The sequence below is a fragment of the Trichosurus vulpecula genome, chromosome 2 (genome assembly GCF_011100635.1).
Source record: "Trichosurus vulpecula isolate mTriVul1 chromosome 2, mTriVul1.pri, whole genome shotgun sequence".
NCBI lineage: Eukaryota > Metazoa > Chordata > Mammalia > Diprotodontia > Phalangeridae > Trichosurus > Trichosurus vulpecula.
The window spans coordinates 145,867,737-145,891,114 of NC_050574.1; the positions used below are offsets into that span (position 1 = coordinate 145,867,737).

Here is a 23,378-nt window from a genome sequence, read left to right on the forward strand (position 1 = left end):
AGAAGCTGCGTTACATACGTTTGGGCTGCAAGCTTCCGGAGTTGGTATTTCACGGCCAGTGGCGTTGCGCTGCCTCTCATCACTTCCACAGACTGCCGTCCTGTGTTGGGAGGCCTGGGGATCTCCGCCGGTTCGGGTGCCTAGCTTTCTCCCAGCCCGTCTCCCACGTGGATTTCCCGGCCAGCCGCTTCTGCCTTGGTCTGGAGCAGCTCCGCACCGAGCACTCTCCGAGCCTACAGGTTTGTGCCTCCGGCCTTTCAGACTCTCCCGGCTCGGAAATTTGCCCCACGCAGACTGGTCGCGGCTTCTGACTCTCTCAAATCTGCTGAAATTCACTTTTTTATAGGAATCTGACAGACCTTGTGAGAGAGCTCCGGTAAGAGGCTGCCTTCATGCGGCCATCTTGGCTCCGCCCCCACTGTGGGCTCTATGCTAAATCTGACAGCCGATGGAGGTGTCCTTAGTTTTCAAGGGACAAGTTAATTTTGAACAAAGAAGGAAACATGGAACAGTACAAAGAGAACTGACTCTGGAATCACTGGACTTGGGTTTAAATCTTACTTCTGATACCTACTGCAAGTGTAACCTTAAGCAAGGTTACTTAACCTCCCTGTACCACCATTCCCTCTTTCATCTGTAAAATGAGGGCATTGGAATAAATGGTCTCTGAGGTCTCTTCTAGTTCTATGTCTAGAATCTTATGCTCTTAGGCTCTTTTGAATCCAAGCAGTCCTGCCCTATTAACAACAGAAAGTCACCTCCTAAATACAGTAACAAGATGCGGTGGGAACTATTTTCCTGATACCCACATTCTGACTAAAGCCCAATAGGGGAGGGGCAATTTATTGTCCTCCAGCCTCCCATTCCAAATAGCTTGAACATGTCAGATGATAATTATTATATTACCAGGGATGGCTATATCATTCCTACAATACAACACTTTCCATGATCTGGCTCAATTTTTCCTATTTAATCCTATCACCCATAATTCTCCACATGCATATTCTCGTTAGGTTGGTCTCATTAATATTTGTGACATATGCTAAACTCACTCCCACCTCTGTACTTTTGCTTGCACTTTTCTTCCCACCTTAAATGCTCTTCTATCTATTATTAAGTCCTGCCCATCCTTCAAGACTCAGTTCAGATCGTACCAGCATAACATACTCCATGACCACAACAGCCTCCTTCTTGACATGCCCAAATCCTTGTCATTTCTATTGTGTTTCAGCACTGGGTCATACTTTATATTTTACAAATACCCTCCCTTGTTTCATTTGTATATAGTTCTTTTCCACAATAAGATTGATGCTTTTAGGAACCTTGACAGATATCTTTTTTAATACCCCAACACCTAGTATGTACTAAGCACAGAGATGACCTCCATCTATAAGCCCCTTTCCATGTTGTTCATTGGTTCACACTATGGAACAGGTATTATAAACCAGTAGCTTGGGCTATTCTAGTCTATTTCAAAATCCTTCTTGATGCATCCTTAAGGTAGTTACTACTAGCATATCTTCTTTTGTTTCTCCATCTCTATCTCCATCTCTCTATTTGTGTCCCTCTGTCTTTGTCTCTGCCTCCATCTCTGTTTCTGTCTGTGTGTTTGTCTATGTGTTTGTGTATCTTTGTGTCTGTCTGAATTGAAAAATTAAATTAAGTTCAAGGAGAAAGAGGAGGAATATTTCTTTCAAAGCATGTCTCTTTGCTAATATATGTTTATGACCAAAATAAATGAAAATACAGAGCCTATATGGTGAGAGTGTTAATATTCATTCATTCATTCTATTTTTGTGTGTGTTTCTAATAATGAGGTTGGGTACTTTGAATGTATATGGTTCTCCAGGAAAAAAATGTGTGAAATAAAGTCTACAAAAATATTTTGAGCTATTTAGAGGAAAAATATATTTTGCTAATCTCAATGATTTCAATTGAACCTAAAGTGCTTTTATAAAATCTATTCAGTACTTCTATATTTAAAATCAGCTTTACAAAAAGCAAAGTTACACTTACATGGCCAACTTCATAATAGATTCAAGTGGATCATGGAAAATGGTTGTGTCTAATTATTAAAAGGAAATTTGGGGATTGCAAAATGAAGTTTGAGAGGAAAATAAAACCCTATCATGGCAATCTTTATGAGAAATGCACTTCTCTGTTGTTGATTAAAAGATGATACAATCAATGAGTCATGGCCCTGCTGACTTGTCTTGCTGAAGTTCCGTAGAAGCAGAACTAGGCTTCACGTGAAGAAAGGAAGAAATCCTGCAAAAACAAGGCACAGAAGTGGGAACCAAGATGAAGATCTTACCCTTACTCTTCTTGTTCTCTCTAGCATCCTCTTCTGCTTTTCCTGCAGATCCAAAGACGGAGCATGAAGAAAGCAGGCACCTTGCTCAGGTACTTAATCAATGTTGCTGGCTGACAGACTAAATGCAATGAAAAATATCAGCTACTTTTGTAAACATAATCTAAGGACCTTGCCGCAGTAGCAAAATGAGTCCCTCTAAGAGGAGGAAGCTCCTAGATAGAGGCACTGAATGGAGATGGGGGAAACAAACACTTAAGTCCTGAGGAAAGCAGGAAAGGGGACTCTAATACTGAGAGAAAGACAGACAGAGGAGACAAAGAGACAGACAGAGAGAGAGACAGAGAGACAGACAGATACAGTGACAGCGACAGAGAGAGACAGACAGAGACACAGAGACACCCAGTCAAAGAGACAGAGGCAGAGACATAGACACAGAGACAGACAGACATAGACAGACACAGAGACAGAGAGAGACAGAGAAAGAGACCAGAGACAGAGAGACAGAGGTAGAAACAGACAGAACAGAAACACAGATACGCAAACACATGGACAAACACACAAACAAAAACAGAGATAGATACAGGAACAAAGACAGAGGGACATGAATAGAGAGATAGAGATAGAGACAGAGAAACAAAAGCAGATATAATAGTGGCAACTACCTTAAGGCTGCACCTTAATTTCAATTGAAGGATTAAGAGATTGACTAGAATAGCCCAATCTACTGGTTTATAATACCTGTTTAATACCTGTTTTCACAGTGTGAACCAACGAGCAACTCCGGAGGGGGCTTGTAGAAATCATCATAATTTGATGATCCCATGTGACTGAAACTAATTGTATTTACAAAGCAAAGAATTTGTACATAGAAAATCTGTTTCTAGGAAATACCAGGCTGAACAAAGCAGCCAAGATAGCTAAATATCACCCAACAAGCAAAAGAAATGCAACATCTTCTAGGGTGTGGTTGGGGTTTGAGAAGCTTTAGAGTTTGTTTTCTTTAGTCAGTTCCAAATCATTTTGTTCAATGAGTTTAGTTTAGAGATCACTATGTCCTAAAGTGTACAGTTGTATTTTTTATGTTTGTGTCTTTGTGTGTACGTGTATGTGTTCTGTTTTGTTTTTATCTTTTGGGTCAGGCATATTTAGATCAGTTCTATACACTTGAAACAGAAGGGAGTCATCTTATTCAAAACAAGAGCAATGTCCCCTTAGATGGAAAACTTCGGGAAATGCAAGCATTTTTTGGATTGACAGTGACTGGGAGACTTGATTCGAACACCCTTGAGATCATGAAACAGCCTAGATGTGGGACACCCGACGTGGGTCAATATGGCTATACTCTACCTGGGTGGAGAAAACACAGAATCACATATAGGTAATGCTTCTGTCTTCTCTGATACCCTGTAACATAAATTACACCTGTGAGCTTGACTGTATGAAATGTGTCCAAAAATAAATGGAAACCAGAACATGACCAATTTAAGTTGGAGAAGATAGAGAACTTCCCAGCTGGGAGAGCTGTTAAATATTAGAATGGATTTTGAGGAAAGTTATGGACTCTTCTCTTTAAAGCTGTTATAAAATAAGGATCATTGTAACTGGCTTGCAATAAATTATATATGTTCCTGATTTAGAATGAAGGAACGGGCAGAGTCTATATATCTTCTAAGACTCTTATCTTTTCCACAGCTCTCTTGTCTTACTCTATCTAGGTGGCTAAGGAGATAGAGTGCTGGACCTGAAGTCAAAGAATCCTGAATTCAAATTCAGCATCAGAATTTACTAGCTGTGTGACCCTGGGCAAGTCACATAGTTTCTGCCTGCTTGAGTTTCCTCATCTATAATATAGGGATAATAATCTAATTCCCAGGGTTCTTGTGAGGATCAAATTAGATGACATTTGTAAAATGCTTTGTAAACCTTAAAGCACTACATAAATGCTAACTATTTTTAGTACTATACCTTAGAGACATGAGTTGCAAACAGCAGGCTCAGGAAGACAATTTAGTGGTTCTAAATCTGCTCCTGAGTGCAGCGAAAAGACTTATTGATCAAAGGACACCAAGGAAAATGTGAGAGGTAGCAAGGACACGAAACTGTTTACAGCTACCAATTATTCCCCAGGTATATTTATGCCCTACAGAAATTATTCTCATTGCTAGTGTTAGAACTTTCTTGATGGAAGTCAGCCTCCTTTATGGTAAGAAAACACATGCCACATAGCTAATGTTTTTATAGACAGAGTCAGCAGTTGTTCACCTAGTGCTAGGCAACTAGGATGATGATGGATAGAATGTTGAACTTGGAGTTAGAAAGACCTGAATTCTAATTCTTCCTCAGACACTTACTAGCTATATGGTTCTGGATCTGGGCAAGGCACTTAACCTCTCAACCATAGTTTCCTCATCTGTAAAATGGGGATAATAATAGCATCTACCTCACAGGGTTGCTGTGAAGATACATTGAGATAATATAAGTAAAGCATTTTATATAAATGCTAGCGATTAGTGTCACCACCATCATCATCATTCGGGAGGTGTGAATTAAAGTGTAACATGGAGAGAGGTTGACTATAGTGAGGATAGAGGAAAAGATATAATGAGTCTGTATATAGGAGAAAGTAAACATTAAGGCTGAAGTGCTTGGCTCTGTATTGGTCCCTGAATGGAAAGAGCATATGTTGAAGTCTGGGTTCCAATGTCTTTCATATTCAATGATACAAGTTGGGAGCTGATAAGAATGTCCAATCAAATGCTATATATCTGATTACCAATTTCCCCCTCCTCCAGAGAGCCCTGAATTTAAAGTCAATAAACTTCATCTCTCTCATTTCCTTATTCATGATCTTTTTCCCCCAAACACAGCCCTTCTCCAATCTTTCCCCACTCACCAACCTTCCAGTCGCACAGGTTCACAACGATTCCATCATTCTCTCCTCCTCACTCTCCCTTAGCCCACATATTCAATCAGCTCAGTCCAATGTCAGGCCTTGTTGATTCCACCTCAATAGCATCTTTAATTCATCTCATTCTACCTCTGAATGAACTCTTTCCTGGAACACTGCAAAAACTTTCTAATTGGTTTCTCTGTCTCCAGTCTCTCCTATCTTTACTCCATCACAATTCATTAATGTACCTATTTTCCCTCATTCCCTCCAGCACTTGTCATTTCTGATAGGTGTGAGGTGGTACCTCAGAGTTGTTTTAATTTGCCTTTCTCTAATCAACAGTAGAGTATTTTTTTCATATGACTATAGACAGCTTTGATTTCTTCTTCTGAAAACTGTTCATTCATCTTTTGAGCAATTATCAATTGGAGAGTGATTCTTATTTTTATAAATTTGACTCAGCTCCCAATACATTTGAGAAATGAACCTTTATCAGAGAAATTTGCTGTGAAAGTTTTTGATATTATTTCACTGTCTATGGTATTTTTTAGCAAAATGTGCCTTTCCTTTAGGCCTATTTTTTGTTTTTGCTTCATCTGAGATCATGATTTCCACTCCTTCCCTCTTCACTTCAGCTGACACATAATAGAATCTGTTCTAGCCTTTATTTCAACCCCATATGTGCCTTTCTGTCCTAGGTGTGTCTTTTACATATAACACTTATTGGATTCTGGTTTCCAATCCATTCTGCTATATGCATTCATTCTGTGGATTAGCTCATCCCATTTACATTGACAGTTATGATAACTAACTTTGCATTTCCTCCCACTCTATTTTCCTATTAATTTCTTTCTCTTTTTCATCCTACCCTTCCTCAAAAGTCTGTCTTGCTTCTGACCACTGCCTTTCCCATTCTGCCTTCCCCCATATCATTCTCCCCTCCCCCCTATCTCCCTATTGGGTAAAGTAGATTTATATACCTAACTGTGTGTGTGTGTGTGTGCATGTGTGTGTACCCATATGTATGTATGTATGTATGTGTATGTGTTCCCTTTGAACCAATTTCTCTGAGAGTGAGAGTCAAGCATCACCCTCCAGCCCCCATTTTCCCCATCCACTACAAAAGCTGTTACTTCTGCATCTCTTTTATGTGGGAAAGTTTGCCCCATTCTATCTTTCGCTTCCTCTTTCTCTTAGTGAATTCCTCTTTCTCAACCCTACATTATCTTTTTAGAACTCATTCTAACATAATTGACTTATGCCTGACTGCTTCTAACTGCCCTAATAATAATAAAGTTTTAAGGAGATACATGTATCATCTTCCCACATAGGAATGTAAACAGTTTAACTCCATTGAGTCCCTTATAACGGATCTTTCATGTTTACCTTTCTATGCTTCTCTTGAGTTTGGAGGTAAAATTTTCTATTTGATTATCATCTTTTTATCAGCAATGCCTGGAATTCCTCTATTTCATTAAATATCCACTTTTTCCCCTGAAGTATTATACTTGGTTTTGCTGAATAGGTTATGCTCCGTTGTAATCCTATTTCCTTTGCCCTCTGGGATATCCTATCCCAAGCCCTCCACTCCTTTAATATGGAAGTTGCTAAATTTTGGGTGATCCTGACTGTAGCTCCACAAAATTTGAATTGCTTCTTTCTGGCTGCTTGAAATGTTTTCTTTCTGACCTGTGAGCTCTGGAATTTGGGAGTTTTCATTTGGGGATCTCTTTCAGGAGGTGATCAGTGGTGTTTTTTTTTTCAATTTGTATTTTACCTTCTGGATCTAAGGTATTAGAGCAGTTTTCCTTAATAATTTCTTAAAATACCATGTCTAGGCTCTTTTTTATCATGGCTTTCAGATAGTCCAATAATTCTTAAATTATACATCCTGGATTTATTTTTCAGATCAGTTGTTTTTCCAATAAGATATTTCATATTTTCTTTTAGTTTTTTTCATTCTTTTAATCTTGTTTTATTGTTTCTTGAAGTTTCATGGAGGCATTTGCTTCTACTTGTCTAATTCTAATTTTTAAGGAATCATTTTCTTCAGTGAGTTTTTGTACCTCTTTTCCATTTGTCCAGTTCTTCTTTTAAAGAAGTTCTTTCTTCAGTAAGGTTTTTTAACCCCCTTTTCCATTTGGCCTACTCTACTTTTAAAGGAGTTCTTTTAATCAGTGAATTTTTGTGCCTCTTTTACTGTCAGACCAATTATTTCTTTAAGATGATATTTCCTTTGGTAATTTTTTCGTTCCTCTTTTACCAAACTGTTAATTCTCTTTTTAAAATTTTCTTGTATTTCTCTTATTTCTTCTCCCAATTTCCCCCTTATCTCTTATCTTATTTCTTATCTCTTTCTTTAACTCTTCCAGGAATTCTTGCTGACCTTGAGTCCAATTAGCATTTTTCTTTGAGGCTTTGCTTGTGGCTATTTTCACATTCTCATCTTCTTTTAAGTTTATGCGCTGATCTTCTCTTCCATTCTTCCACTGAAGTAGATTTTTATGTATGGGCAAGTTGAGGGGGAGGTTGTTTTTGGTTTTTCTGTTTTCTCATTCTCCTAGCATATTTCTTGACTTTGAACTTTATGTTAAAGTTGGGCTCTGACCACCTGGGGGTGGAGAGGTATTGTGCCAGGCTTCAGATTTTTTCATGTTGCTATTTTCAGAGCTAATTTTGGGGGTCTGCATGTTTTCAGTGCTTCCAAGTTAGTGATATCCTGGTAGAAGTGTGGTCATGCTCTCCTTGTCTAGGCTCTGTTCTTTACCCAAGAAGGGTCCTTGCTCCCCTGCAACCACAAGTACTGGTACTCATGTCGGCCCTGGAACTATGACCAGGTCCTCTGTTCTCCTGCAGCTGTAAGTACCAGTGCACCTCTTAGCCCTGGAATTGTGTTCTGGGTCCCTGTTTCCTTGTGACTGATCACAAGTTCTCTCTATCCTGGAACTGAGAACTACACATGGGTAATAAAGTTGCCAAGCAGCACCAGCTGCAAGTAGTGCCATCAAAAAGTTCCCTGTAATCTCTTTATGACCAGTTATCTGACCCCCTTACCATCTCTGGGTTGAGAACTCCCAAAGCTGCTTTTGCTGCTGAGGTTGTGGCCACCTCCAAGACTGTACCCACCCCAGTGTTACAGACTTCTCCTTTGGGCCTCCTAAGTTGTCTTAGATTGGAAAAATGTCTCCTTCTCACCTTTCATTGGCTCTGTCACTCCACAATTTGATTTTAGGTGTTATTTTAAATTTGGAGAAGAATGTTGGTAGAGTTCGGCTGGGTCCTGGCCTATACTCCACCATCTAGACATAATTTCTTTTCAATTATCTATAGCCTAACTAAACTGACTTTCTTTTTTCAAACAGAATTTTATTTTTTCCAATTGTGTGCAAAGACAAATTGCAAACTGACTTTCTAGATTTTCTTTATACATAACATTCCATCCCTCATCTTCTTTTCTCTGTACAGACTGCACCCCCCCCACCCAAGCCTGGAATCCACTCATCTCTCATCTCCACCTTTTAGCAACCCTGGCTTCTTAAAAGTTCTCACATGAGGCCTTTCCTGATCCCCTAAGTTGCCTCTCCCAAACAAAATAAAAATTTCTTTGTATTTATTTTGTATATGCTCTATGTATATGTGCCTCACATAATAAAATTCAAGTTCTTCTGGGAAGCAGAGACTGTTTTATATTTGTCTGTATCCCCAACACTTAGCACACTGGCAAGTCCCCTCATTTCCCTGGGCTTCAGTTTCCTCATCTGTAAAATAAAGATGTTGAACTGAAATGACTTCTAAGGTCTGTCCCAAATCTACAGAAAGGTATGATACAAAATATTAGACTATAAGCTTATTGAGAGCAGGGATTATCTTTTACCTTTCTTTGTATCCCTAGAGCTTAGCACAGTGCCTGGCACATAGTAGGCACATTCGAAATGTTTGTTGACTAACTAGTAAATAAGGGGGTAGCTCTTAGTGGTTTAGAGGGGAAAATTTAAATCAGTAGAAATATAGATTAATTAGCCAATTCTGTGTGTATACATGGGTATATACACAGCTATTTTAAGACTGATTTCTATAAGCCATTCAAGAATGTTACTTTCATTACTTCATAGCCATACCAAGTATGTATATTGATAAATACATATGTGTATACATACATGCATATCAAGTCTATGTATTTGTATTTCTAATAGAAAATTAGACAAAAAGGCGTGTGTGGAGTAGATGTGGAATTTGTGTAAGAGGACACCAGTGACTTAGTTAACTATATAGCTATATGTCTATAAAATATATATTTGCATGAATATTTGTGTTAACTTTAAAGGATATTGAACTATACTCCTGATATGGAAAATTCTGATGTGGAGGAAGCCATCCAAAAGGCTCTGGAATTGTGGAGCAAGGTGGCCCCACTAACATTCACCAGGATTTCCAAAGGCAATGCCGACATCATGGTTGCTTTTAGGACCAGAGGTACAGTTACAATACGATTGAGTAATAAATCAGGGTGTTTTCATCTGGAGTTGTGTGAATTAGATGAGACTTGTCCTGCTTGGCCCCAGAGGGAAGAATAGCAAGCAATGGGTGCCAACTGCAGTACATAGTTAAGGTCAAGGAGGGAAAAACCTTCTCTAATGATTAGATTCTCAAAGTGAAATGGGCTGCCTTGAGAGGTAGCGAGTTCCCTGTCCAGAGGTTTGCAAGCAAAGGCCACCTGACCACTTTTTAGGGATATTACGGAGGGGAATCTTTCAAATTCTGAGATTCTGCAGATAGCTCATTCTTTCAAATACATTCTCATTCAAATGAGATAATATTTGTAAAATGTTTTGTAAATTTAAAACACTATATAAATGTTAGTGTGTTATTATTGTTAATTTAACAGTCCATGGTAAATGCCCTCGGCAGTTTGATGGTCCACTGGGAGTCTTGGGCCATGCTTTTCCTCCTGGCCCAGGAATCGGTGGAGATACCCACTTTGATGAGGATGAAAATTGGACCAAAGATTCAAGTGGTGAGTTCTGGGGTTTCTTAATAGTCAGCATATCTTTTTAAGGAATTACTTTAAATCAGTCTAGGAATAGATAGAGTAATAGGCCTAGAGTTGGGAGGACAGGAGTTCAAATCTGGCCCCAGACATTAGCTCTATGAACCTGGGCAAGTCACTTAGTCTGGCTCAGTTTCCTCAACTGTAAAATGAGGATAACAATAGTACGTATTTTACAGTGTTGTTTTAAGGATGAAATGAGATAATATTTGTAAAGCACTTAGCACAGTGCCTGGTGTACAGTAAGTACTTAAAACTGCTAGTTCCTTCCATCCACCCTAGTTTCTTCAACCACAAAATGGGAATAACAGCATCTATATCTCAGCCTTGTTCTGAGGCTCAAATGAGATAATATTTGTGAATCGCTTAGCATAATGCCTGACTCATGGTAGATATTTAATAAATGCTTGTTTCCTTCCTTCCTTCCTTCCCCCATCCTTCTGTTTCTTCCTCTATCCTTCCTTCCCTCCTTTCCTTCCTTCTTCCCTTTTCTCCTCCCTCCATCCCTTCCTTCCTTCCTCCCTTGCTTCCTTCTTTCCTCCCTTCCTTCCCCATCCCCCCCCCAAATAGTAGCTTGCCAATAGTAGTTTTTCTCCAAACTCTTAAGGTTGCCTCAAGGCCCTAGCCTCCATATTGCAGAATGATATCACCACCTGCAAATGCCAACTTTATTGTTAGAAAATAAAGAAAAACAAGAGCCTTCTCCACATTGTGCACTTACAGGGCTGGTTATCCTACATATAAGGACAGTCATTCTTTCATTTTACATATACGTGTGTATGTTTGTGTGTGTATATATACATATATATACATATATATATATATATATATATATATGTTTTAATGTCTACCATAGATAGAGATTCTTTAGTCCCTATACCCCTAGGCAACCAAGTAATCTTGTGTACTCTTTATTTAATGTGAAAGGAAAGAAATTCTATTGTTTACCATATGCCTACATAAGAGATCAAATCTTTTCAAGAATATAGTATAGTCATTCACCAAATATTTTCCATAGCCCTTGACAAGTGGGTAAACGTACAACTGGTTGGGAACACTTGACCTGCTACATGCAAAGCACTAGGTGAATGCAATGCAGAATAACAGTCTATACGATACAACACAATACAACACAATACAATACAATACATTGCTTTGAGGGGCTTCACATCTAGTAATGAAGGTAAAAAAGATACACAAAAACATATAATACAAGTGAGGGTGGCTACAAGAGTGGTGCAGTGGACAATGTTGGACTTGGTGTCAGGAAGACCTGAATTCAAAGCCTGATTCAAACACTTACTGTGTCTGAGCTCAATCAGCCACAATTTTCCCATGTGTAAAATAGGGATAATAATAGTGCCTGTCTTTCAGGGTTATTGTGAGAATCAAATGGGACAATATTTTTAAATGCTTAAAACACTATATAAATGTTAGCTATTAGAATTATTCTTATTACAAACTATGATATGCTATGGAAGTGCTGTGAGTAAGAAGGAGGGATAATTTATGGCTGGGGAGGATTAGGGAATGTGTCTTGGAAAAGATGGCATTTGAGCCAAGATTTGAAGGACAGATAAGATTTCCACGCCTGGCCATTGTGGAGAGGACATTCCACTAAGGTCAGTCAGTCACTTAAGAGTCAACAGCATTTATTAAGTGCCTGGCATTGTGCTAAGCACTGGAGATCAAATAAAGGCAAAAGATAGTCTAATGGGGGAGACAAAATACAACAAGAAGAAACTACACATAAATGCAAAATATATATATATATATATGTGTGTGTGTGTGTGTGTGTGTGTGTGTGTGTGTGTGTGTGTGTGCATGTATATATATATATATATATACATGTATATATATGATCATTTGGCCAGAATCACCAGAGGAAAGAAACTAGCATCAAGAGGAACTTGAAAAGACTTCTTGAAAAAGGAAAGATTTTTGCTGGAACTTGCAGAAAGCCAAGGAAAGCAGGAGATAGAGATGAAGAGGAAGGGTGCTCTAGGCATGAAGGATGGCCAGTGAATTTTCACTGAATTAAGAGATAAAATGTCTTGTTTGAGGAACAGCAAGGAAGCCAGTCACTGGACAGGTAGGGATGTAAGATGTAAGAAGACTGGAAAGGTAGGAAGGTTTGAGTTATGAAGGACTTTGAATGTCAAAAAGATGACTTTGTATCCTGGAGGTGAATGAGTGAATCAAGTTTATTGAATGAGAGAGTGGAAGTGGTGTGTGTGTGACATAGTCAGACCTGCACTTTAGGAGGATCAGTTTGACTGCTAAATGGAAATGGGCTGAATTGGGGCGATAGTTAAGGCACAGAGACCAACCAGTAGGCTGCTCTGATAGTCCAGGAGTGAGGTGATGAGGGCCTTCAGCAGAGTGGTGGCAGTGTCAATGGAGAGCAGGGGGTATATACAAGAGATCTTACAGAGGTAAAATCCACGGAATGATAGGCATGGGAGTAAATGGGAATAAAATGCCATTGAGAAATTGCTTCATAGAAGAGAAAATGGACTGGTCCTGAGACAAGAATGATGGACAACAGGCCAAAGTGCTCCACTGGTATTCACAGGATATCAGAGAAAGTGATGTGGGACTCTGCTCCACTGAGTGGACCTTTCTGTGGCAAACTTAGGGAAGGATATGGACAACAGACACATAATCATAGGCAGGTATAACTGGGTTATAACTATGGGTGGATTGGTCAGAGGTTCCCAAACTTATTTGGCCTGTGGCCTCTTTTAAAAAAAATTACTCAGTGCTCCTGCTGGAAATCTGCTTGCTTAAACCCTTTAACTGTTTTTTTTTAAAATTTGCATCATTTCAAACTACTGCCACCCTCCCCCCCATCATTCCAGCACCACCCAGGGGGCAGTATCACCCACTTTGGGAACCTATGGAATGCAATGAGTTTATAAATATACATGAGTATTTCAGTGGCACTGTCAGCAGCATCTTCTAAGATACAGGATGGTAGTCTGTAGTCCTAACAGCAAATAATTGTAGGATCTCTTCCTAGAGTAGCAATCATAGGGGTCTCTGAGACTTCAATGGGCATAGACATAAGTAGAAATTTTGATATTTGGGGCAGTTCAGTTAGGGGAGGGGTGAGACCCTCAGCCACTGCTAAGATGAGATGGAAGGATGAGGAGCAGAGTGGGGTGGTCTAAGGAGTTTCTCTCTCAGGCTATAGACCCTGAAGGAGAGGAAATATGTGATCCTGAGGCTTCCTGTTTTATCTAATCCTTGCTAATTAGGTGCTTCATAGCTGTTTCTACACAGCTAATGTAAGAGTAAAAGTGCTGTCAAAAGCCCTTTCCACTTCAGTGTTTGGGGCAAAGGACCAACAACCCCACACTAGCTTGTAGCTCTGCCAGGAAAAATAACTCTACCTCCATAAGCTGAATTTCATCTTGTCTACTGAATGAAAAGATATCTTGATGGATTTGATGGAATGCTGGGCTTAATACCTCTGAAACTTTATTAGATGGTGTGGCCCTGGACAAGGAATTTGAGCTTTATGTACCTCGTGCAACTCCCTAAAACTTACCAACTAAATCATAAATGAGTTGTAAGATTCATACTGCTAAATGAAGAAGCCCCAGGAAAATTCAAATATCTTGAGTCACCAAGTCAAAATAAGACCATCAGTAACAACTGAAACCCCCTTTCCCAAAGAGTTCAAATACTGCCAAGTCCTCAATTTCTCAAGGAAACTCCCTCTCCCAACCCCTCCACTATCATGCATCAGCACCAGTTCCTAAGCCCAGGCTCCTCCCACCTTCTCCCCACTGCCTTTCTCCCCACTGCTTGGTTCTGTTTGACCTAGATAAGGATCCTATAGAAACACAGCAGGCTTTACCAGCTTGGGCTCCCAGTTCTAGCCAGGGACCCAGGGAACTTGATCTTTATCTAATGTTCCTGACTGCCCTTCTTTATTGTATGTCCCCTCAATAAAGCTTTACCTTTTCAGTAACGTGCACTCACGTTTCCTTGAGTTTAACTTTGGTATTCCAAACCTTATTAAATCTACAATAAGACAGCTATCTTCTAATAGCAAGTTTGAATAATTCCCAAATGAATTATAGCCATTAAATTATTATCTTCAATGTGGCAATCCTATTTTCATTTCCCCTAAGCCAACCATTCATCCAACATGCAAGAATTCTAATTCACACATGTTTATTATTCATTCAAAAATATCTATTAAGTTCTATGAAGAACAGTATTATATTTTTTCCCAGCTACATTTCACTGCTATCTGCATATGCGTATATGTCCCCAGTGCCTGGAATGCTGCTCTTCCCACCTTTGACCCTTGCTCGGCTCACTGTCTTCCTTGAAGACTCAGTTCAAACTCTACCTTCTGCAGGTGACCTTTTCCACCCCCCATCTTCACTCTGAGATTATTTTCCACCTACCATATACACATCTTGTATTTACATAGTGGTTTGCATGTTTTATCCCTCTTTACAACGTGAGCTCCTTGAGAGAAGGGACTGTTTTGCCATTCTTTGTCTTTATAGTGCTTGGTACAGTACCTGGCATACAGTAGGCAAACAGGTAGCTCTTAATAAGCACTTGTTGACTAACTGACTAATTGACTGTTTCTATTTTTTTAAGGATTTAACTTGTTTCTTGTAGCTGCTCATGAGTTTGGCCATTCCCTGGGCCTCTCTCATTCCAATGATCCAAGTGCCTTGATGTTCCCAAATTATGCCTTCATTGATCCCAGCAAATCTCCCCTTTCTCAGGATGATATCAAGGGCATTCAGGCCATCTACGGTAAGTGGTGTTCTAGACTTTACACAAAGGTGTTGAACAAGAAGACTTTCAGAAAGGAAATTAGGTAAATCATTTCTTAAATTGTTTTCATAAAAAACTCCCATTGTGCAAGCCTCCTCTGTACTCATGTTATTTCCTCACCTTCTTATCATTCATTATGGCTGTTTCAAATATGTTGTTCTTTCACTGAAGGATCCTCATCTAAGGTACCTGCTAAGCCAAAGAGACCCACTATCCCCCAAGCCTGTGACCCTAATTTGACTTTCGATGCTGTCACCACCTTCCGCAGAGAAGTAGTGTTCTTTAAAGACAGGTAAAACATTTTTCTCTCAACAAGATCTCTTCCTTTTCTGGAATTTGTTCTTTTTAAATGAATTTTTGTTTTATCGAATGCTCATCATGCCAAAAGATGAAGTGTCTTTGAAGTGTTTTGCAGGATACTGTACAAGTCTTTAAATCCTATCCTAGAACACTATAATCTGTGGTAGAAATTTGTGACATTTTGAATTACTTAGGCTTTGATTGACCACAGTGGCTCAGTTTTGTTCCTTATGTCATTTCTGCATTTGTTGACCGATTCCTAACTTTTAGTCTTCAAGCAGACCCTGGAGAACTGACTGGATGAATAGGTTAGAAAGCTTTCCTGCTTTGGGTGGGAGGCAGACTAAACAATCTCCAAAGTCCCTTCCAAAGTTAAGACAGACTCTAGGATTCTATGTCTGCAGAGAAAATATTTTTCATTCCAACAAATGCCAGAGGTGAAAGTTCCATCTCAGAAGGCCAACCCTAAGCCACCTGGGCCTTGGGCTTCTAGAGTTGTAGTCCTGTCTGAGAAATGCCTTCACTGGGAGGGACTCTTTAAAGAGTCCATAAGGAGCACAATCTCTTCTGCTCAGCCCACAGAGGTAAAAACAAGTTCATATCTCTTTAGAGCTGTTAAGTGAGGGTAGTTTCCATCCTATTGCATCTATTAGAGATACACAAGAGATCCATGTAAATTATGATGGTGATGATTATGGACATTTACATGCATCTCATTACCATCAACATCTATGCTGTATATATACATAAGATTGTCTTGTGTCCAAAACAGGCATTTGTGGAGAATTTATTATGAAGTCTCAGAAGTTGAATTTGAATTAATCTCTTCATTTTGGCCATCTCTACCAGATGACATTCAAGCTGCATATGAAAATAACAGGGATGAAACTCTGATTTTTAAAGGTAACTTCTTCCATTGTACCTCTCTGTCATTTGTGGCTAATTTAAATGTTAGGAAAACAGACATCACCATTGATCCAGAATGAAAGTGCTTCCCTATTGTAAAGTAAGGAAGCATCATACACTGTGCTAGTTACTTTACAAATATCTCATCTAATCTTCACAACCACCCTAGGAGCTAAGTGCTATCATTATCCCATTTTTAAGATAAGGAAATTGAGGCAAATAGAGGTTAATGACTTGTTCAGGGCCAAACAGTTAGTAAGTTGCTGAGGCCATATTTGAAATCAGGTCTCCCTGACTCTAGCCCCGCTGCTCCATTCATGGCACCCCTTAGTTGGCCTCACTTTGACCTTAGCTTCTTAATCATAAATAAAATTATAACAAGCACATCACAAAGCATCTGCACTATTTCTATGTATATATATTCCTGAAGTGACAGCTGAAATGTATTGTGAAGGTCATTTGACTTGGAATTAGAAGACTTGACTTTGATTTTGACTGTTATTCAATTGTTAGGTGACCTTGGACAAGTTCCTTCACTTCTCATTCCCTCAGTTTCTAAGCCTGTAAAATGATGGTGATAATACTTACACTAACTACCTAAAGGGCTATGTTGAAGAGTATATAAGAAAATGTATATACCTTAAAGTTGTAAAGTTGTATCTACAAATCTACAAATATCAGATCTTTTCCACACAGCTTTGAAAATAAACACCAAGGTGTCCAGGGCCTGGGTGGGTAGCATAAGAATTGAAACCCTTCCCCTACCAAAAAAAAAATTACATGCATTTTCTCTTCTTTCTGTTTCGTTTTTATTTGACATCTGATAAGAACATATGTCTTTAGTGGTATTTTGATTGGGTATGTTCATACTAATGTGATTATTTTGAATTCTACAACTAGTCAAAGTTGACCATAGAAATCAAAATATTTCCTTTATGTAGAGATAGCCTCAAGGTGTTTTCTAGAAGCAGATGCTTATTTCCCTAAATCTAATGGTTCCATAAGCAGAAGGAAGAGGTTGGATATGAAGGGGACAAAATGAATAATCCTGTCAGTAAGCAGAATTGACCTTGTGACCTAAAGATTTTTCATGACTCTTAAGACAATTATTTTTCACCCTGAGGGCAACATATTCAAAGATTATCTCTTTTCTTCACTCTAGATGCAAATTTCTGGAAGATCAATTCTTATGCCATTCTGCCAGGTTATCCCAAGTCCATCTATGACCTTGGCTTTCCAAGACACACAAAAAAGATAGATGCTGCTCTCTTTAACAGGATCACAAGAAAAACTTATTTCTTTGTTGAAGATAAGTACTGGAGGTAAACCCAAAATACACTGTGTTCTTTGGTTGTCCTAAAGTGAAAAGTGCCCATACAGTTTCTAGGCCCTTAGAGAAGAAGCAAGATGATTCAGCATCGGCTTATATTCTTTGTAGTACATGTTTTAAGCAAGAGAGCTTTTGCTGTCAGCATCCTTTGGGGCACATGCCATGTGCCAATTACAAATCTCCAGGTCAGAAGGCACCTCAGGGTCCATATAGTCCAATCCACTCCTGAATGAGAGTTCCCCTCTCAAAAAAAACCAACAAAGGGTCAACCAAATTCTGCTTGGAGAAGGAACCCAGTCTCTTCCAAAGCAATCTATACTACCTCATTCACATTAACTTAAATTGTTAGGAACTGTTCACCTTAAATAAACTCTAGTTTTGCCTCTTTGAAACTTCTGCTCCTTGTTCCATTTTTTATTGCAGATATGATGAAATAAACCAATCCATGGAAAAAGGTTACCCGAGACGGATAGCACGACTCTTTCCAGGAATTGGTCTCCCAGTTGATGCTGCATTCCAGTATAAGAGTAAGTAGAAATGCCAAGCAGTTAGGATATGTGGGAAATAAGACCATTCTAAATGACTAAAAGTATTAATCCCTCTTAAATATATGTACTTTCATTGCTTTCAAGAATATGTAATAGCCAAGAAAAACAGGTGAATTTGGTGTCTCTGATGCTAAGGGAAGGATATCCAGTATAAGAGAATAGACAATGGAATCAAGAGCTACCAAGTCAAGGAGTATGAGAAGTGGGAAAAAAGGCCACTGGATATAAAAATGAGGAAGTCATTGGTGGCTGGTGTAAACACATGTTCACTAGAATGGTGAGGTTAAAAACTATATCACAGGGGGGATAAGCAAAGAATAAATAATGAGGAAGTAAAACCATTGCATATAAGCAATATTTATCAATAAATTCAGTATTAAAAGGGAAGAGAGCGATAACACAGTCATTGAATGGAATAGGAGGGTCAAGGGAAGGCTTTTTTTGAGTCTATCTCACCCTCTCTCACCTAGGTTGGAATTTCAGTAGCCACTCACGCCAATCCTACTGTTAATTGGCACAGAAGCATTGATCTTCTCCATTTCCAGTCTGGGCCTGAGCCCCACCTCCTTGGGCAGCCTGGTAGCCCCTATGGTCCCACAGGCTCATCATCTTGATGCTGGAGTTAGTGAGGATACACATTTGGTTTTAGCCTTACTACATCTCAAAAATCCTCAGCTCAAGCAATACACTGACCCCAACCACCTCAGTAGCAGGGCACACACATAGGTATGTGGCACCACACTCAGTAGAGGAAAATGTAGGAAGATGGTGAAAAAGAAATCAAAGATGCTTAAAAGAGAAGAAATAATAACAGGAGGAGTAGGAGCAAAAGTAACATCAGCCACAGCAGAAACATCAACACAACGAATTCTAAGTAGCAATAGCATTGAAGAAGAGAATGTTCAGAAGGGTGGCTTGACCAGGCCAACATAGAACCAAGGAAATCCATGCAGAAGGTGATACAATCTTGAAAAATTTTGGAGGGGTCACTTTATAAGAGGGCTAGATTTCAAAAGAACAGAAAAAAAATCACAGAAAAATGTAATAACCACTCCAAAGTGATCGAGAATGCTACAACACCTACCTACCCACATGTCTTGCTTTCTCTTCTTTATACAATTTTTATGGCAATAACATACAAGTAGAGGAGCCTTTCACTAGTGATCTTCTTCAATAAGTCACAGCTTCATAGTCATTCATCTGACTGCAAATTGCAGAGGACAAGATCTCACTGTGCTTATTATTTGTAAATTATTTTTAAAAGGAAAAGTATATGACTCAGTAGAACGAAAGGCAACCTTAGAAGCTGTCCTCCAACAAGGAGTCTTTTGTGCCCATGTTAAGCGTATAGTAGAGTACCCCAAAGATCACTCCTCCCTTTGATGTTTGAAATATGTATCAATTATTTAAGATATAGATATAGATGACATGCTTAATAAATTTAACACAAAGCTGGGAAGGATAGCAAACTTGTGGGATGACAATGTAAGAAATCAAAAGGGTCTTGATAGACTATAAAGATAGGCCAAAATTTTTAAAATATAATTTAGTAGAGAAAAATTTACATTCCTAAATTTGGACTTTTTATATTTAACCACACAAGTATACGATAGGGAGTTGTAGCTAGACAAGAGCTTATATGAAAAAAAAACTCAGAGTTTATGGTATACTGCAAGCAAAAGATGAGTCAAGTGTGTTTTTGAAGTAAAAAATGCTATCACGAAGTTTGGCTGCATAAGAGAAGGGTGGTTTCCTGGCTTAGGGAAGTGATCAACTCACTGTGTTCCATGCTGCTAGAATATTGCCTTCAGTTCTGGCTGCCAAATTTTAGGAAGGATTTGATAAGTTACAGCATGTCCAGTGATAAGCTGAAAGGATAGTGAGAAGGACCAAATACTTTGCTACAGGAGGCTGTTGTTGTCCTTCATTCCCAAAGAGAACCATGCTATCAGGGAGGCGACGCCATGAAATGGAAATTAATTGGATTTAAGTGAGGGAGGACTGCTGTGCAAAGTTACCAGCCCCACTTTCTCTTCCAAATACATCGGGGTCCAGTGGCAAGATATAGATCAAGACAACTGGAGATGGCCTGGGATACAGTGGCTTTAGCCTTGGCCTTTTTAAGCTAAGGTCTTTAACAGGTCTGAGTTTGAATGAGGCAACATCCATTTAGTGATTAAGTCTATGTAAGAAATGAGGCAAACCACCTAACCAAAAAAAAATCAATCTGGGAGAGGAAGACCCTTAGGGTTTCTGGCCAAAACAGAAACAATTGCTATTTACATTCACTCTGAGCCACTCTGGCCCAAACAATGACCAAGTGGGGCTTAGCCTGGGACCTACTGTTGGCCAATCAATGAGAGCCAGAGTGATTTGGGTTTAAGGCATGGTTCTTAAGAAAGATATCTAGCCCATAAACCCCATGCTATCTTGGGAAATTTCAGCCATCAAAATTTACATTCCTTTGAGCAGAGCACCCATAGGTAAGAGTATGATACCCTATGTGGACGGAGGAAACAGGAAGAAAGAAAGAAAGAAAGAAAGAAAGAAAGAAAGAAAGAAAGAAAGAAAGAAAGAAAGAAAGAAAGAAAGAGAGAGAGAAAGAAAGAAAGAAAGAAAAAGAAGGAGAGGAAGGAAGAGAGAAAGGAAGGAAGGAAGGAAGGAAGGAAAGAAGGAAGGAAGGAAGGAAGGAAGGAAGGAAGAAGGAAAGAAAGAAAGGAAGGAAGGAAGAAAGAAAGAGAGAGAGAAAGAAAGAAAGAGAGCTGTGTTGCCCAACTGGCCAGTTCCAGTTGGGTCCCCAGTGGGGTAACTGCTACAACTATTCACAGATGTTGTTTGCCTTTCGTTCTCAAAGAGTACCATGACATCAGGGAGGTGATGCCATGACAGGCAAGTGCATTGTATTTAAGTGAGGGAGGGCTATGCAAAGTCACCAGCCTCACTTTCTCCTCTAGAGACATCTGGGTCTAGTGGCAAGATATAGGTCAGGATAACTGGAGATGGCCCTCTACAGGAGGATTATTGAAGCAACTAAGGATGTTTAGCTTGGAGAAAATACAGGAGGACATGATAACCATTTTCAATGTTCCAGGACAGAACCAGGAGTAATGGGTGGATGTTACAGAAAGGCTTCGATGTAAGGGCAAACTTTCTTACAGTTTCAGTTATCCAAGATTGAATTAGGCTGCCTGGGGATGGAAGGGGCTCTGCTTCTCTGGAAGTCTTTAAGTAGACTCTAGATGTTCTTGTTCAGTCATTTCAGTCATGTTCAACTCTTTGTGAGCCCATCTGGGGTTTTCTTGGCAAAGTTCATTCTCCAGGTCATTTTGCAGATGAGGGTAACTGAGGTAAACAGGGGTTGGTGACTAGCCCAGAATCACACAGCTAGTATGTGTCTGAGGCTAGATTTGAACTCAGGAACATAAGTCTTCCTGCCTCTAAGCCCTCTGCACTATCCACCTAGCTGCCTACTTCAGATGACTATCTGTCAATGATAACATAGAGGAGATTTCTGTTCAGGAGCAGTTGTTCTAAATCAGCAGTTCTCAAAATATTTGATCTAGGAACCCCTTTACACTTTCAAAATCATTAAGAACCCCCCCAAAGTGAGAGACAGAGGTATGAATATTTAGCTGCACAAAGTAATAATTGGACTTAATTTTCTTTCTAGGATTCTTCTATTTCTTCAGTGGGACAAAACAATTTGAGTTTAACCCTGTTACCAGGAACATTACTCGAGTTTTGAAGGCCAACAGCTGGTTCCAGTGTCAGAAAACATTAAACTCATCACCTTATAATAGTTTTAGCCAGGAAAAAAATTCAAATTCAAAATCAGTACAAGTGATTTCTCGAAAGAGTTTTATATTACTTATTTACAATATCACTTATCTGCTGACAGAAATCTACAGATGATGAAAGAATTGTCAAATAATAGACATAGAAGGGATTTCAAGAAGTCATAAGTTCCAGACTTGTACCCTAAAATAGGCTGGAATCATTCCAGACCGATGACCATAAATCCTTTCATTAAAGAATATGGATGGAGACTCAATGTCCTTTGGGAGTCACCAGGTTCAGTGTTTTATTATGCTTACCATTAAGAAGTTCTTAAATCTCCCATCTGACAATCTCAGTACTTTGTTGGCATAAAGAAGACTTGAGTAAGTGACCAATATTGACCAAATACTAATGACATTATTAAACCAAGCTCAGCTCAAATAACCCAATCTGACTATAACTTACATGTGTTAAAACTGAGTAATATGCAAATTGCATTCTTGTCACTCTGAACAATAGATATTAGTCACCAACCCAAATTCTAGCACTTTTCTTAGTAGCAAAGCCCTCAGTGCATTGTCCTGGAAGATGTGAGAATCTCATTCTCATTTAATGTTAATTGGCTGTGGATATAGGAACTATATGCCACTAGAGACAGAGTAGGGAAACTGAAAAAATGTCACATGTGCTATACATCATCACTAGACTCATTCTTACTTTCCTCAGAATAGTTGTTTTCCCGGAGATCAGAATTTTCCCGATTAACAAAGGCATTTTAATGAGTCCCATGTAAATATTCATAGCCCAAATTTATGCAGAGATGAACAAGTTGATGGAATATATTCCTTATTACAACCATGTGAGGTAGGTAGTGGAAATGTGGTTAATCCCCATTGTACAGATAAGGAAACTGAGTCTCAAAATGGTGAAGTCACTAGTCAAAGGTTACACAGCTCATAAGTGAAAAACCAGAACTTGAACCCAGATTTTTTCACTAGAAATTCAACATTCATTATGCCACGCTGCTACTTAAGGCTTTGCACCACCTGTGAGGTGAAAATTATTTTTTAAACATAATGTCTCTCCTACTAGGCACTCAATAAATATTTGTTGAATGAATGCTTTTGCTTTTGTTATCATGGAATGGGGAAGGGGGAGAGGGAGAAAGACTTTCAGACTCAATAAAAGAACATGAATGTAAATGAATGTAGAGCTGGAAAGAACCTCGGCAGTCATTTAATATCATCTTCTCATTTGATAGCCGAGGAAACTGAGGGTCAAGGAGATTAATCATCTTAAGGTCCTCTGACTTTAACTCAGTACTTTTTCCAGCATACTGCACTGTTTTTCACACATGGGGGGTACTATCCCAAAAGCAGCTTAGTTTGGTGAGTATTTTAAATTCCAGAGAGCTATTCTCCTTAATTTTAAAGAAAGGAATCTTCATAGGAAAGATT

General features: G+C 39.1%; 1 protein-coding gene across 1 annotated transcript; it reads left to right on the forward strand.

The window, feature by feature from the left end:
- The first annotated feature begins 2,301 nt into the window (after window positions 1-2,301).
- MMP27 (matrix metallopeptidase 27) lies at window positions 2,302-22,056 on the forward strand. The gene is made up of 10 exons (XM_036745223.1): window positions 2,302-2,403; window positions 3,454-3,692; window positions 9,529-9,677; window positions 10,090-10,218; window positions 14,878-15,039; window positions 15,232-15,352; window positions 16,133-16,263; window positions 17,429-17,588; window positions 18,020-18,123; window positions 21,815-22,056. Exons 1-10 carry the CDS (start codon window positions 2,302-2,304, stop codon window positions 22,054-22,056), a joined length of 1,539 nt encoding a protein of 512 aa, XP_036601118.1.
- Window positions 22,057-23,378: the final 1,322 nt, after the last annotated feature.

Excerpts from the sequence above, each read along its gene's own strand:
- MMP27 (XM_036745223.1), top strand. The coding sequence starts at position 2,302 with ATGAAGATCTTACCCTTACTCTTCTTGTTCTCTCTAGCATCCTCTTCT. Across the intron at positions 3,693-9,528 it reads AAACACAGAATCACATATAG|GATATTGAACTATACTCCTG; the intron begins GTAATGCTTCTG and ends TTAACTTTAAAG. Across the intron at positions 10,219-14,877 it reads TTGGACCAAAGATTCAAGTG|GATTTAACTTGTTTCTTGTA; the intron begins GTGAGTTCTGGG and ends TATTTTTTTAAG.